Below are 13,508 nucleotides of genomic sequence, written 5' to 3' on the forward strand. Positions count from 1 at the left end.
TAAAAAAAATGACACCTCCAGCATTAAATATGCATTTTCAAGAAGCTAAGTCTTTTGTTTGTTAAACTTCAATTTGGGTCAAACACTTGTAAGTGATTATCTGATTTTCAAATCTTTGATATCAATCCATCTTCTCTCTGGCATATGCCCTTATTAGTAAAAACTTACATTTGAGTAAATAATGGAATTTCTATTCCTCAGTTCCACAATGAGAGAAAGGGACTGTCAGTTCACTTAAAAACATAAAAATTAATGATTCTAAATATTTAAGCTAAGTAATCATCTTTCATGAAAATGTTCCATTTCAAAATTTTTGGTCATTCCACAAAAACAGATGGCTTCATCAAAATTTTAAATTCTGGCCATCTATTTTAATTGGGTGCTACTTTAACATTTAAATATCTAAATAAATGTAAATGTAAGCTAAAACTTATAGAAATAATATATGTTTCTGAAAGACAGCAGTCTTAAAACAGAGTTCACAGTCATATTTTTATTTAGCCAATCACCTCTGTGATTTTGAATGAATTACCTAACTTGCTCTGTCTCCATTACTTCATCCATACAATACCCATGCAATAGGGATAATATTACCTACCTTGTAGGTTTGTTGTTGTTGATTAAATCAGATGATGTATGTGCTTAAAACAGTACATAATGACTCAACAAATGCTTGCTATTAACACTATATCATCGAGAATACACACTATGGCACAACTGAAAATCAGTCAAACAATTAAAATATGTTTTCTTTTTTTTAAGTTTGTTTGTTTATTTGAGAGAGAGCGCAGAACGTGTGAGAACATGATTTGAGGGGAAACGGCAGATGGAGAGGAAGCAGCAGTCTCCCTGCTGAACAGGGAGCCTGATGAGGGGCTCGATTTCAAGACCCTGGAATCATGACATGAGCTGAAGGGAGGTCATTAACCAATTGAGCTGCCCAGGTGCCCTACGATATCTGATTTCTAAAAGGAGCAGATGATATCCCTTTCAGAACTCTATGAAAGCTGGTGATTTTTCTTTCTATGCCTCTGTCACGGATTTAAGCTTTCTTACCAAATATTTCTAAAGAATATAAAGTGAGCATATGGAAATAAACACGTAGACATTTGAAACAGGTAGCTTTTGTTGCCTACATGTATTTTTTATGTGTAGTTTTATGTGTAGCTGATGAGACAATGGGAATTCAGTAATTTAACTCAAACTTGTGCTGCCTTCATACTTTTTACACTGATCAGGGTCTTCAGCTTGTCTTCAGGCTTTGAACTTTCTGTTTCCCCCAAACTCTTATCACTTATGTAGGATATTATATAATACTATATAATGGAGATTATCATAAAATCAACAAACCTAGAGTCGTATCTAGGCTCTGCAGTAAGTTAATGATTTGATAGTCATGTCCATGCATTCATACATTCCATAAATGTATTTATTGAGTGGTGATTATGTCTTAGACATTGTGCTGGGTACTCAGAAAACAACAGTAAGCAAAACAGACCAAACCTCCTGTCATCTTAGTGCTTACATCCTAGTCGGTTTCCTGATCTGTAAAATTGAGTAATAATTGATACCTCTCAGAGTTCTAATGAGGTTTAATGAGTTAATGCAAATAAAGTAATTGCAATAGAGAAAATTCTTAGTAATTATTAATTATCCTTTTAATGTTCCTTAGGTTTTCTAAAATGAAGATGAAAATATATTTAAAAAAATAGTGCAGTGTTAATGGATGTTAATAGTGCAGTGTTAATAGGTCCAGCAGAAAAAAAAAAAAAAAACTATCTTCATTTTTGGTTAATATGCATTTGAAGTAATGACAATATAAAACAAGAAAACAAAATTAATGTCTCTAAGGCTAATGGAGCAGGATAAATAGCTAGACTATTCTTCTCCTTAAGCAGGGACACCTAGTGCCATATCTTGAATCATAACTTTGGCAAACTCATAAATCTGCAGAGCAGGATGGCTGTGATTTGTTATACCCAATATGAACATTACTGGTTTTAACAAGAAGGAATATCATTAAACTTCTCAAGAGTATAGTGGTATTTCATTCATTTCTGTTATTGTTCACAATAATCAGCAGACTGTCATGTACATAATAAATATTGAATGAATTTTAGCTGAATAAGAATGAATTACATTTATAATAAAAGACTATTTTCTTGATTTGCAACATTTGTTTCCTTTTTATGGTTTAAGATAGTTGGGGCAGCTCTGGTGGCTTAGTGGTTTAGCGCCTGCCTTCAGCCCAGGATGTGATCCTAGAGTCCCAGGATCGAGTCCCACCTTGGGCTCCCTGCGATGGAGCCTGATTCTCCCTCTGCCTGTGTTTCTGCCTTTTTCTGTGTCTCATGAAAAAATGAAATCTTGAAAAAGAAAAAGATAGTCATTGTCCAAACTCTATTAAAAAAAAAAAAAAAAAAACCTGATAGTCCAAAAGATTAAGCTGAAGTTCTAAAGATAATGACAACTTGATTAGGCAATTATGTATCGTTTTATATTCACAGATACATTTTCGGTATCCCTGTCAATGGTATGATCTTAGAAAAGTCATTTTCAAATAGTTTTTTGGAGCACTAAGGTTTTCCTACACTCAGAGGGAATGAGGGATAGTCTGATCATCGGGGGATATGTCAATCCTCCTCCCCACCCCTTCCATCAGAACAGCGCAGCTTTTTTTGTTTTGTTTTGTTTTCTATTTTGGGTTTCCTAACAGGAGATTTCATTTGAAACCTTATTTTATTTTTAAGATTTATTTATTTATTTATTTATTTATTTATTTATTTATTTATTCATGAGAGACACAGAGAGAGAGAGAGAGAAAGAGAGGCAGAGACACAGGCAGAGGGAGAAGCAGGCTCCATTCAGGGAGCCTGATGCAGGACTCAATCCCGGGTCTCCAGGATCACTTCCCTGAGCTGAAGGCGGCACTAAACCACTGGACCACCAGGCCTGCCCCTTATTTTCTTTTAAAGTAAGTTTCAAAAGCATGGTCACAGGCAATTAGCAAAACACAATTTTAGAATGAAATATAAAAAACAAAATCTAAGTTACATAATTTAGTCATTACCTTTAAAATTAAAAAAAATAAAATAAAATATACAAAAAATACATGTTGAATTTACAGGAGATCTACAGTCAATGCTATCTCATGCAAAATCTACAGATGAAAAATAGAAGATATCTTTAGATCAAATCTGGAAAGGTTTTTTAGCAGGTGTTCCATTTAGAACCAACACACTACTTAACAGAGAGCATGGTAATTATGAAAATTATTTTTAGTAGACGAAGTTGCTGAAGCTATCTGCACATCAAAATTTGAAACTTCTCAATATGAACCCTGCTTCAACTTTGAGCTCAGGTTTTAAATTATGGAGAATGCAAAAATATGATTTTTCACAGGAGGAAAAAATCATGATAAACTAAATGTTTAAGGACATATTTTATCCTATATCACATCACATTATAGAGGTTAAATCATTTGTTCAGCTTTACTAATCACCTATGATGTTATAGCAAAGGGTTGCTAACGGAAATATGAAGAAGAATATGACATATTTCCCTTGGGTAATGTAGTATATATCTGCTACAGGTCTTATACAACAGAGAAAGTGTTATTTTGTGATAAGTGGAGTTAAGAAAGGCTTCACAGAAGAAGAAATATTTGAATTTTGTCTTGAAGGATGAGTGATGTGATGCTGTTAAAGTGAGAATAGAGAATCCAGATAGAATTGTTTGAATGTCCAGAGAGGAAAGGTACAAAACAACTTGCTGGGATGGAGAATTATGGATAATTTGATAAAATCAGACTGTAGAAAGATGAAGACGGGTTGAAGAAAGGTGGAAAGGATAAGGCATACTGAGGTTGTGGATCTTATCTGTAAGCAATGAAAAGTATGGAAACACCCACAGCTAGAAGTATAATATGGTACTTCTCTGATGCTGCAGATCACTATTCACAGTGTAAACCTTAGGTTAGAATAGATTGAAAAGAGGGAGAAGAATAAGAGTATTATTCACTAGGAATCTCCTGTGTTGGTTTCAACTATCTCATCTCTGTAGATATTTGTGCTTGAATAGTTGGGTTATGTTTTTCTCTGTCCACTATATTATGATCTCCCTCAGAGATAGTAATCTGGATCTTCTTTCTATATTCAACAACTCATTCAGAAGCCAGCACACAGCAGAGTCTTCAGATTTAAAAAAATTAAAAAGCAGAAAGAAATAAAATAAAATTTAATTGTGCTACTTTACAGTGTACTTCAGCTCTTCAACTGCAGCAGAGTGGAGAGCTTTGTAAATATCGATAGAACTCCCTTACTGCTGAACATGTTCACGAGTTTTAATAAATATGTTCTTTGTTGAAGCGTTATCATTAATGATTAATATAGTTTCTAAGGTTTAAACAGCTATAGGTTCTCTGACAGGTAACCTCCACAGAGTGAAGAAAATAATAAAACCAAGAGGAGTACAAGGATGCCAGTTTCATTTAGCCATTTGGAATGGGAAAAAAAATTAAATGAAAACTTCATAACATAGATACTTTCAATAGAAGCTGACCATTCTTTAAATTTTGGAATTTTGTTTTATTTACTGAGGATAGATGTTGGGTTTTTAAAGGGAGGAAGGGATATATTTAAAATTATAATCAGGGTAACCTTTTTATTTTTTCAGCTGACATTTATACATATTTCCTGAACTATTCAAATTAATATAGTACCAAATTCAGTCACAAGTTAAGAACATAGAATGCATGTGTTTTGTTTCCCTGACAACATCATGCATTCATTTCCATGTGTCCAGATTCAAAGGCATGGCAAGCCAATGTTTGAAAAAGGAAACTGATTAAAAATTATTATTGTGCGAGTAAGATAATTTTATACAGCTATTGTTTAGATTGAGAAGATAGAGAATAATGATTTTTATCACAACAGAAATAAAATCAAGCCAGATAATGTTCCAATGGTTTCTTACACATTTTCATTTCTTAAGGTATAGATTTCAATTGAATTTATTAACATAGACATGTTTTTAAGTCAGAATTCTATATTTGCTTTTCTAATATATATTTTATATGCATATATCCATTGTCTCTATTTGAGTTTAATTAAGGTTCACCATGTGCCAAGAATATTTATGATTTTATAACGCTTCTATCTATCTCTTATAAATGGAACTAGAACAAGAGGTTTTCTAGTACACATGTAATTAATCATCAGTATGCATCACTACCAACCCTGGGATGGGCAGTAGCAATTTAACATATCTGTGGTCTATGAATTTGATCTGAGAAGGTAACTGGTAGATCTCTCCCACCCCCTCAAAAAATGGTATCCTGTATTCTTTGAGGAATCAAGTCCTTTACCTTAAATTTAAGTAATAAATCTTTAATATATTATTTTTCCCAGGCAACGTGTATAAAGTGTATAAAATTACATTGTCTATTCTGGACAGCCTAGAGGTCCAGAGTGACTAACGTATAGGGATGGTACAGTGGACTGGAAGAAATATGTATGCAAAATAGACACATTGTAATGGCAGGGAAGGTAGGCCTATGTTTATTTAAAGAAAAGCGAAATAAACATTGATAGTTAATGTAAAAAGAGAGTTATTTTGTTAGAATATATTCTTGCTTGTGTTTTGGGCAACTTTTATGTCGTAGATGCAATTAAACTTGAATTTAAAAGCATTCTCTGGTAGTATTAAGATAACATATTTCCCATAGTAGCAATTCATCATTACCTTTGTAGTTAACCTTGAAGCCAACAGAGCCGACGCTTTCATCTGTTTGAAGATGCAGCCACATTTGGCTACTCATGCTCACTATCAAGTCTGGCACAAAGCTTCCAGTCAGCCTAAAAAAGAGATGGACGGAGAAGAGAAAAATGGGTTATTAAAACACTCTCTGCATGAAAATTATGAACCAGAACTATTTCTCAGTACTTTCTTGGCTAGAAAAAAAAAAAAGTCAGATAAACTTGCAAGGCTCTGCGTTGTTGTAATAGAACAAACAGCACAATTTAGTGATCAAGATTTATTATAAGTAAGTACCATTTCATGTGTTTAACTAGGTTAGGTCTTTTATAACCCTGAGGCAAGATATTAAATTTTAGACTATCAGAGAATCGTATACTTCTTTTTGAACTGAAAAGAAAAAGAGGATCTAAAATATCTTTAATTTTTTTTAGACACCAGCAATGCTCTTCATTTTAACCTTTCAAGTTTTACAGAACTTTGCTCTGAAGAAATATTATGAAAAATATTTAAGCACTGTCCAAAACAATAAAATGGCAAGGAATATAATATATCCCTTTGCAGTATTGATATCAGACTACCTATGTTATGTATTATTGTTTTTACTGCAAATAATTTTATCTTAAAGAACATGTTGCTAGTTTGATGGAGCATCACTGAATCTATGCATTAATAATCTCATTCAGCAGTGCTCAATTTTAAAAAGGGAAATTACCTCATGTTTCCTCTGTCATTAATTATGTTACAGTCACATACTTGAACCAAAGCCAAGGGTCATATAAAGGAGGAAAGCAAAGGAGTAAATAAGGCCTTGGGGCAGCAAGGGGAGTCTTCAAGAGTAGGAAAAGGAAAAAAAAAATGGACTCACTGCTGAGTAAGATATCCATAGTGATGGGGAATTCTATATTATATACTAAAAGGATACGTATTTAAAAGAAGGGATTCCTAAGTGTTTAGGTAATTTATTGCTAGTTTATTAGGTAGTTTATTGCTAAAACCATGAGGATTGCCCGGAAGTTACATGAGGAGAGAAGGTATAAAGTTTCCCTCTGTAATAAAATGGGCACCCTAAGAGTTCAGGTTTTTGGATGGAGGCTACACTAAATATAACCAGCAGAGGGCAGCATGGATGCCCGTAACCTCAAAATGACCAGGGCAGCTCATTATCCAGCCATCAAAACTGTAAAATATCATCAGCCAACTGCATTAAATATAGCTGTGTCACCAGTGTCCAATGTTACAGAATTTATGATAATCTATCACAAATAAACTCAACTAAACATTATGATTTAATCATTGGGATTATATGTGACACTGAGGAACACTGTGACAAATAAAATACTATATTGTGGAATTTTAAAGTATATTCATTGTCTTCCTGCTAAATCAAATTTAAAATTATTAAAATATAGAAGATTCACACACATTTTCATTTTTAATATGTATCTGTATATACAGCTATGTATACCCATCTGCATGTATACAGACACTCCCTATCTTTCAATGAAACTTTGTAGCATTTGAACTTTTGATTTTCAAATTGATGAGTTCATAAGTACTACTCTTTTGAGCTATAGCAGAGTGGTAGGTTTATGGGCAAGAGTGAGAACTCAACCTCAGAAAAAAGAAAGTGATTTCATTATGAAACAGACATATGAGCTTAACACTATAGGATGTGCATCAGATACACCTCATCAGATATACCATATCAAATACGCCAACAATCTGCCTTACACTAAATATTAAAAGTTGTTTTCAGGAAAGGATTGCATATTTGCTCTTTCTTATGTGCTCTTATTTCCTTTTCAGACCTAAACTTTTACCACCCCAAACCTCTAGCATGATAACTTATAGCTCATGACGAACAGCTAACACATACATCCTAAATTGTTCCCTTGCTACTTTGTTCCCTTATGATTCACACATTCATGCCTAGTGTAAGGGTAAGTATAAATCTGAAAAATAATAATAATTAAATTAAAATGTTCCCTGATGCTAAAAGGAAAAGAGAAAGCATTCCCTTCTCTTTAGCATTTCCTTGAACTTGAAGTTGTGACATATGTTCATTTCAAGTGTATATAAATCTTTTAAGTTAAATAAGCCTCCTGCCAACGTTGCATGCTGTGAATGTCTTTTTTGGAGGCCTCGATGCTATTTCTCTGAAATGTGAACATCAAGAAGGATGTTGTCTTGCCTTCTTGTTTTGGGGGAAATTTAAGCCTAGGAACAGAGCTTTATGTTGTAACTTCCTGTTCAGCATAAAGACAGGAATTTTATTTAATTTTTGGGGGGGGAGGATAAGGGCAATTAACATTCATATAACATGCGTCATGTAGCATGCATTAACTGTATCTGCTTGACAATAAAAGGGTGAGATTTATTTCTTTGCAATCTCTTTGGGTTGCTTGTGATGCACATCACAGTCTGGTTTAATGCTTATTCAATATTAAAACTGTTTTATTCTTTCTTGCATTTTGTGGAGAGAATTAACTAGGTTGACAGGTGATGTTATTTTTGATTATATTTCCCCAACAATTTGGTGATGAAGATAGGATACAAATGGCAGTTCTTACATTAAATGGATTGGTTAAAAGTCTTGTGGTCACAACAATCTAATAAGAAACCCTGGATTATAAAGTCTTTCTTCTAGTGTGCCCTCCTCTTTTGAAATACTGTCTGGATGGACCACTCTCTCAAGTTCAAGATTTTATTATTTGGTAAGCAAGAATAAATTAGGCTGTATATCCCATCAAGATCATGAATAGCATCAATGGTGAAAACTATGGGAAGCTTGCAGTCCTTTCTCTTAAACAGGTAATGTCTCTCTGTCAATTTGGAATACATATGAGAATCCAGTCCTTTGGGATTTTTGAAGGTTTTAGGAGGGCCTCACTCCAAGCAAATTAAATTTTTTTGTATGGATATCATTCTAAGAGGAAAGTTAAAAATGATTTAGATAGTCTGTGGAGAGACTGGGAAGAATGGAAGAAAAAAATGTGAAAATTCAAGGGACTTTCTTTTTCACAGAGGCCCTGCTTTCCTTTCTTGGTTGCCTCTGCTCCCTCCATCTCCCCTGTCTCTTTATTCTTTAAATTTACAGCTCCACACTTGGGGATGTTCACTCGCTACTGTGTGGAATTCTGCAGCCAGCAGATTTTGCTTCTTTGATGGAGCAAGTCTACTGGGGACCAGAAGATGACCCAGCACATGAAGGAGTAACCAACTTTCCACCATCGTCTAGTACTCGGAAGAACTGAGGCTTCTGATGACCCACTGAAAGAGCCTGCTCACAGCCTTTCCTCTAGTGATGACCTGGGAGAAACCACAGTGTTGCATACAGAAGACACGTGAACCCTCTATTATTTTCCATTAACAGTGTTCTGAGACTTTTTCAGGGTTTACTAGCATGGATACAGAGGCAGATCAAAATCATCGTCTGGTTCTTTGTTTTGGCTCTCTGAGGTCAAATTGAGAAAAGGGAGTAGAATGGCAAGGATGACTATTACTCAAATATTAGCAGGAATTACTCAGTCCAGGGACAACCTGAACAAATACAAAGAAGAAAATAAGAAGTTAAAAACTGCAGGTGAACCCTTCAGTTAAGACTATTTACTCAAGGAAATAACCTCTACAGTGGCCAATCTGTACAGGGAACTATGAAAGAAGAGAAAACATTATGTCATTATTGCAAGAAAGCTGAAACATTGGAAAAAGGATTGGAGAAAAAAAAAAAGACTCCAAAGGATACACAAATTGCAGAAAGAAGCATCAGGAATGCCCAAAAAGCTAAGGAATAACTGTCAAAATGGTTTAAAATTGACATACTGAGGAAATCTCAGCAGTTGGAACTGGTGATATGTATGTTTCAATAACTTTCCCTCTGGCTAACATATCCTTGCTTTTTCTGTTAGATAGTAGTGTGAAATTTCCCCAGGAAGTCCTCATTTTCTGGCTGGTGATAGATCAATATAGGACAACGATCATTTGAATCAGTTCTGTGCTTTCTTCTTTTCTTCTGTGGTTCCCACCTGAAGAGGTCCTGTGACTGAGGAACATGTTTTCTTCCTTTCTCCTGATTCTCCTGTAAACCTACTGGAAGACATCTCTCTTGCAAATTTAGACTACCATATTGTATACTCCATCTGCAGTGGCTGTTAATTGCCCTCCGAAACAACATCTGGTTTGGTCACTGTGTGCCTTCTGAAAGAAAAGGGATATAGCAGGGAATAGCAGTCGTTCACCACACTGGAAAAGCACCCTGAGCAGAAACAAATCCATTTATTACTTTGGGCCCACAGAATAACAACATTGATTTACTCTGAGATATAGAACCAATAGAAATTACTTATCAGAATCATGAGTCATATGTCAAGCAATATACCCTTTGTTAAGGGATCAATGAGAAGGAAAAAAAATGGTTGTAAAAATTTTAGAAAAACAAAGGACAGTTATGAAAGAAAGGGCACTTACCCTTAATATTAATACTGCCAAATTCCCAGTAAAGAAGTAAATTTGATAAAGATTGTTGACCTTTTTACAAGATCTTAAGGAAATAAATAAAGTCGTTCCATTTATGTCTGTAGTTCCTAACAACAGAACTATAAATAACTTTGGTGCCATCCTCTGTGAAGTCTTTCTCCAATTTATCTATTTTCTGTTTTCTGTTTTTTTACTTTTTAATTTTTTTTCTAATTCCCCTCATGGAAAGTCTAAATCTCATTTACTTTTACTTATGGAGCAGTGCAGTATTTATGGCAAAAAAAAAATCTCAAGGGTTTCAGTATTTTCCTACTATTTCTCTAGTCATTTACAGGAAAACTTAGAGAGCTCTCCACCAGAAGGATCCATAGATATTCAATATATAGATGGTTTGCTGGTAGTATGAGAACCTAAAAACCCAAGTGGAACTGATGCTTTGACTTTGTTACAATTTCCTCTGTTCACAAGGGCACAAAGCCTCACTCCATAAACCACACCACTGCCAGACTGAGGTAAAATATTCAGGATAGTTGTTGATGCTGAAGGCCCAAACTGATACAATATAGGAGCCAGCCAATTTTGCAAATGAAAAAACTGATTACATAAAAACTACTCAGCCAACTTGGGGGACAAGCAGGATATTGTAGACAATATATCCAAATCTTTGCACAGTGGGTAAAACTCAGAGAGCAATCGCATAACTGCTCAGGATCGTCTCAGCATTGGGGTATTCTGAATTTTTGAAAAGCATTTCTATTTGTGTTGTCATGAAAATAAAGGCTCTACTTTTCTAGTTTTAATTAAAAAGCAGGGATTAGACCACAGGTTAATAATGTATTTCTCAGTTCTTCTGGAGATAAGGGCACTGTGGATACTGGGATGCTGTGGTAGAAGCAGACACACTTAAAAAGGTTCAAGACCTTGAGTCACTTGACTTATTTTCTTGTCCTATGTGTTGTGACAGTTATCTTACAAGTAAGATCGTGCTAGTTTTTCTTTCTTTCTTTCTTTCTTTCTTTCTTCTTCTTCTTTCTTCTTCTTCTTTCTTCTTCTTCTTCTTCTTCTTCTTCTTCTTCTTCTTTCTTCTTCTTTTCTTCTTTCGTCTCTTTCTTTTCTTCTCTTTCTTTCTTTCTTTTCCTTTCTCTTTCTTTCTTCTTTCTCTTTCTTTCTTTTCTTTTTCTTTCTTTTCTCTTCTTTTTTTTCTTTCTTTCTTCTCTTTCTTTTTTCTCTTTCTTTCTTTCTTTCTTTCTTTCTTTCTTTTTCTTTCTTTCTTTTCCTTTCTTTCTTTCTCTTTCTTCCTTTCTTTCTTTCTTTCTTTTCTTTCTTTTCTTTCTTCTTTCTTTTTCTTTCTTTTCTTTCTTTCATTTCTTTTATGTCTTTTCATTTCGTTTCATCTGGTCTATGTTGTCTCTACTCTCTCTTTCTTTCTTTTTACCTTCGCCTGCTTCTTTCGTTTCTTTGTTTTCTTTCTTCTTTATTTCCTTTCTTCTTCTTGTTTCTTTCTTTTTCTTTCTTTCTTTTTTTGCCAGATCATAATCAAATAGATGATCATAACTGTTCAATGGCAATAGAAGACACTAGCCTCTGACTCTGACTTGGTTTGTCTGATATTCTTGTTTGTAATGACAATTTCATAATGTTTGCTGATGGGTCATGTACTTGGGATTAAAGTGGCCAACTTAAGGCTTTGCATGGTCTGCTGACTTATGAAATTTTGGAAACTTACATTTTGCCTAGAACTAAGCTGGCACAAGCAGCCTCGTCAATAGCAATCACAAGAATTACACCCCCATATAGAATGTGTTTGTTGTCTTTCATGCAACAGAACAAATTTGGAAAAACAGAGGATTCTCTACTTTGAGGAGGAATAAAGTATCTCATGGAAAATTGATAGCTGGCTTGTTAAAGACTGCACAACTGCCTGCTCAGATCAGTAAATCTCTTGTAGAGCTCACGCAGGCAGAATGAAAACTTCTGAAGGCAATGATTTTGCTGACAGAGCTTCAAAAGCCACTGTTAAATGTGGCAGATTTCAAATTTAGAAGCCTCACATTCAATACAACAAGCAATTTTTGTTAACTTCCAAATATATGCTTCACACACACAAAAATGCATAAATGGATCGGAAAAGGAGCTAAAAGAATTTTTACTGAACTATTAAAATTATCTAACAAAAACATTTCTACTCCACAGTCCTTATTTCTTGGTTAGCAATGTTGTGTCATCAAAATAATCATCTAAGTAAAAGAGGGATTTTTAAAGGCATTAGACTCTCAGTACATCTACCTAAAAGATGACATTAATCAAAATATATTAAAGAGATAAAAGTTTGTCAGCAGAATCCTTTAGAGGCCACTCCCAAGTTCTGTGTAGGCCATTTCCCCCAACCAACTTCTCTAGAATTCTGGTGGCATTTGGTTTGTAGAATTAATTCCTGTGGAATGGAATGTAAGAGATTATTTTCTAGTTATGGTATGATGATAGCTAGATGGTCTGAAGAAGTGTTTGCCTCTTTAGATGCCAATGCTCAAGCAGTGGCAAAGCCGCTCTTAATACAAACATTTTCACTTTGGGAATACTAGAGCATAATGAATCAGAGAAAGAAAGTTATCTGATTTCTACTGCCATCCAGTAATGATGGAAATATTTACAGATTCCTATAAGATAAATCAAACCCATTTGCTAAAATTCAACAATATACTAGATTAAAATGGCCTAGAACTTTATTGTTAGCATTGTGAAAAAATTAGAGCAACCTCTGCAGGCAAGCATATTATTTTTCCCTTTGAACTTATATTTGGCAGGCTTATGAATTTGGGTCAGAGATCATGTCCTGTAGCCAATTTAACTGAATCCTCTCATAAACATGTTCAAAACTTCAAAGGGCTTCTTTCTTTCCCAGAAGTCCTGAGACATAAAGTTATAAGGACCTTGAAGGACCCACCAGAAGAAGCCGGCCACCTCTATTGATCAGGAGATTTTGTCTCCCTAAAATTGTCGTAGAGGAAAGACAGGCTGTGCCTGTGCTGGAGGGACTCTTTCAGGTGCTGCTGATCACTCACATGACTATCAAAGTGAAAGAAAAACCCAGGGAGACCCAGGCTAGCCAAGTGAAGCCAGCAGCACATAAAGGGCTAAGCAGCAGTTCTCACAAAGGATGTGAAAATTAAATTTTCTAGAGTCATTGATGATGGCACTGAATTCAAGTGAAAAAAAGGTATTCTAGCAAACTTAAAATTTTCATAGACCACCTTACTGTCTTATTCAGTGTTATT

General features: G+C 34.6%; 1 protein-coding gene across 2 annotated transcripts in view; it reads right to left on the reverse strand.

Moving 5' to 3' along the window:
• Positions 1–13,508, reverse strand: part of CSMD3 (CUB and Sushi multiple domains 3) — a 1,311,859-nt gene that overhangs the window by 578,560 nt on the left and 719,791 nt on the right. For both annotated transcript variants that reach the window (XM_038555367.1, XM_038555366.1), the window contains one exon: positions 5,743–5,855. In XM_038555367.1, coding sequence (XP_038411295.1) covers positions 5,743–5,855 — 113 coding nt within the window. The remainder of the gene's footprint in view (positions 1–5,742; positions 5,856–13,508) is intronic.

The sequence above is a fragment of the Canis lupus genome, chromosome 13 (assembly GCF_011100685.1).
Source record: "Canis lupus familiaris isolate Mischka breed German Shepherd chromosome 13, alternate assembly UU_Cfam_GSD_1.0, whole genome shotgun sequence".
Taxonomy (NCBI): domain Eukaryota; kingdom Metazoa; phylum Chordata; class Mammalia; order Carnivora; family Canidae; genus Canis; species Canis lupus.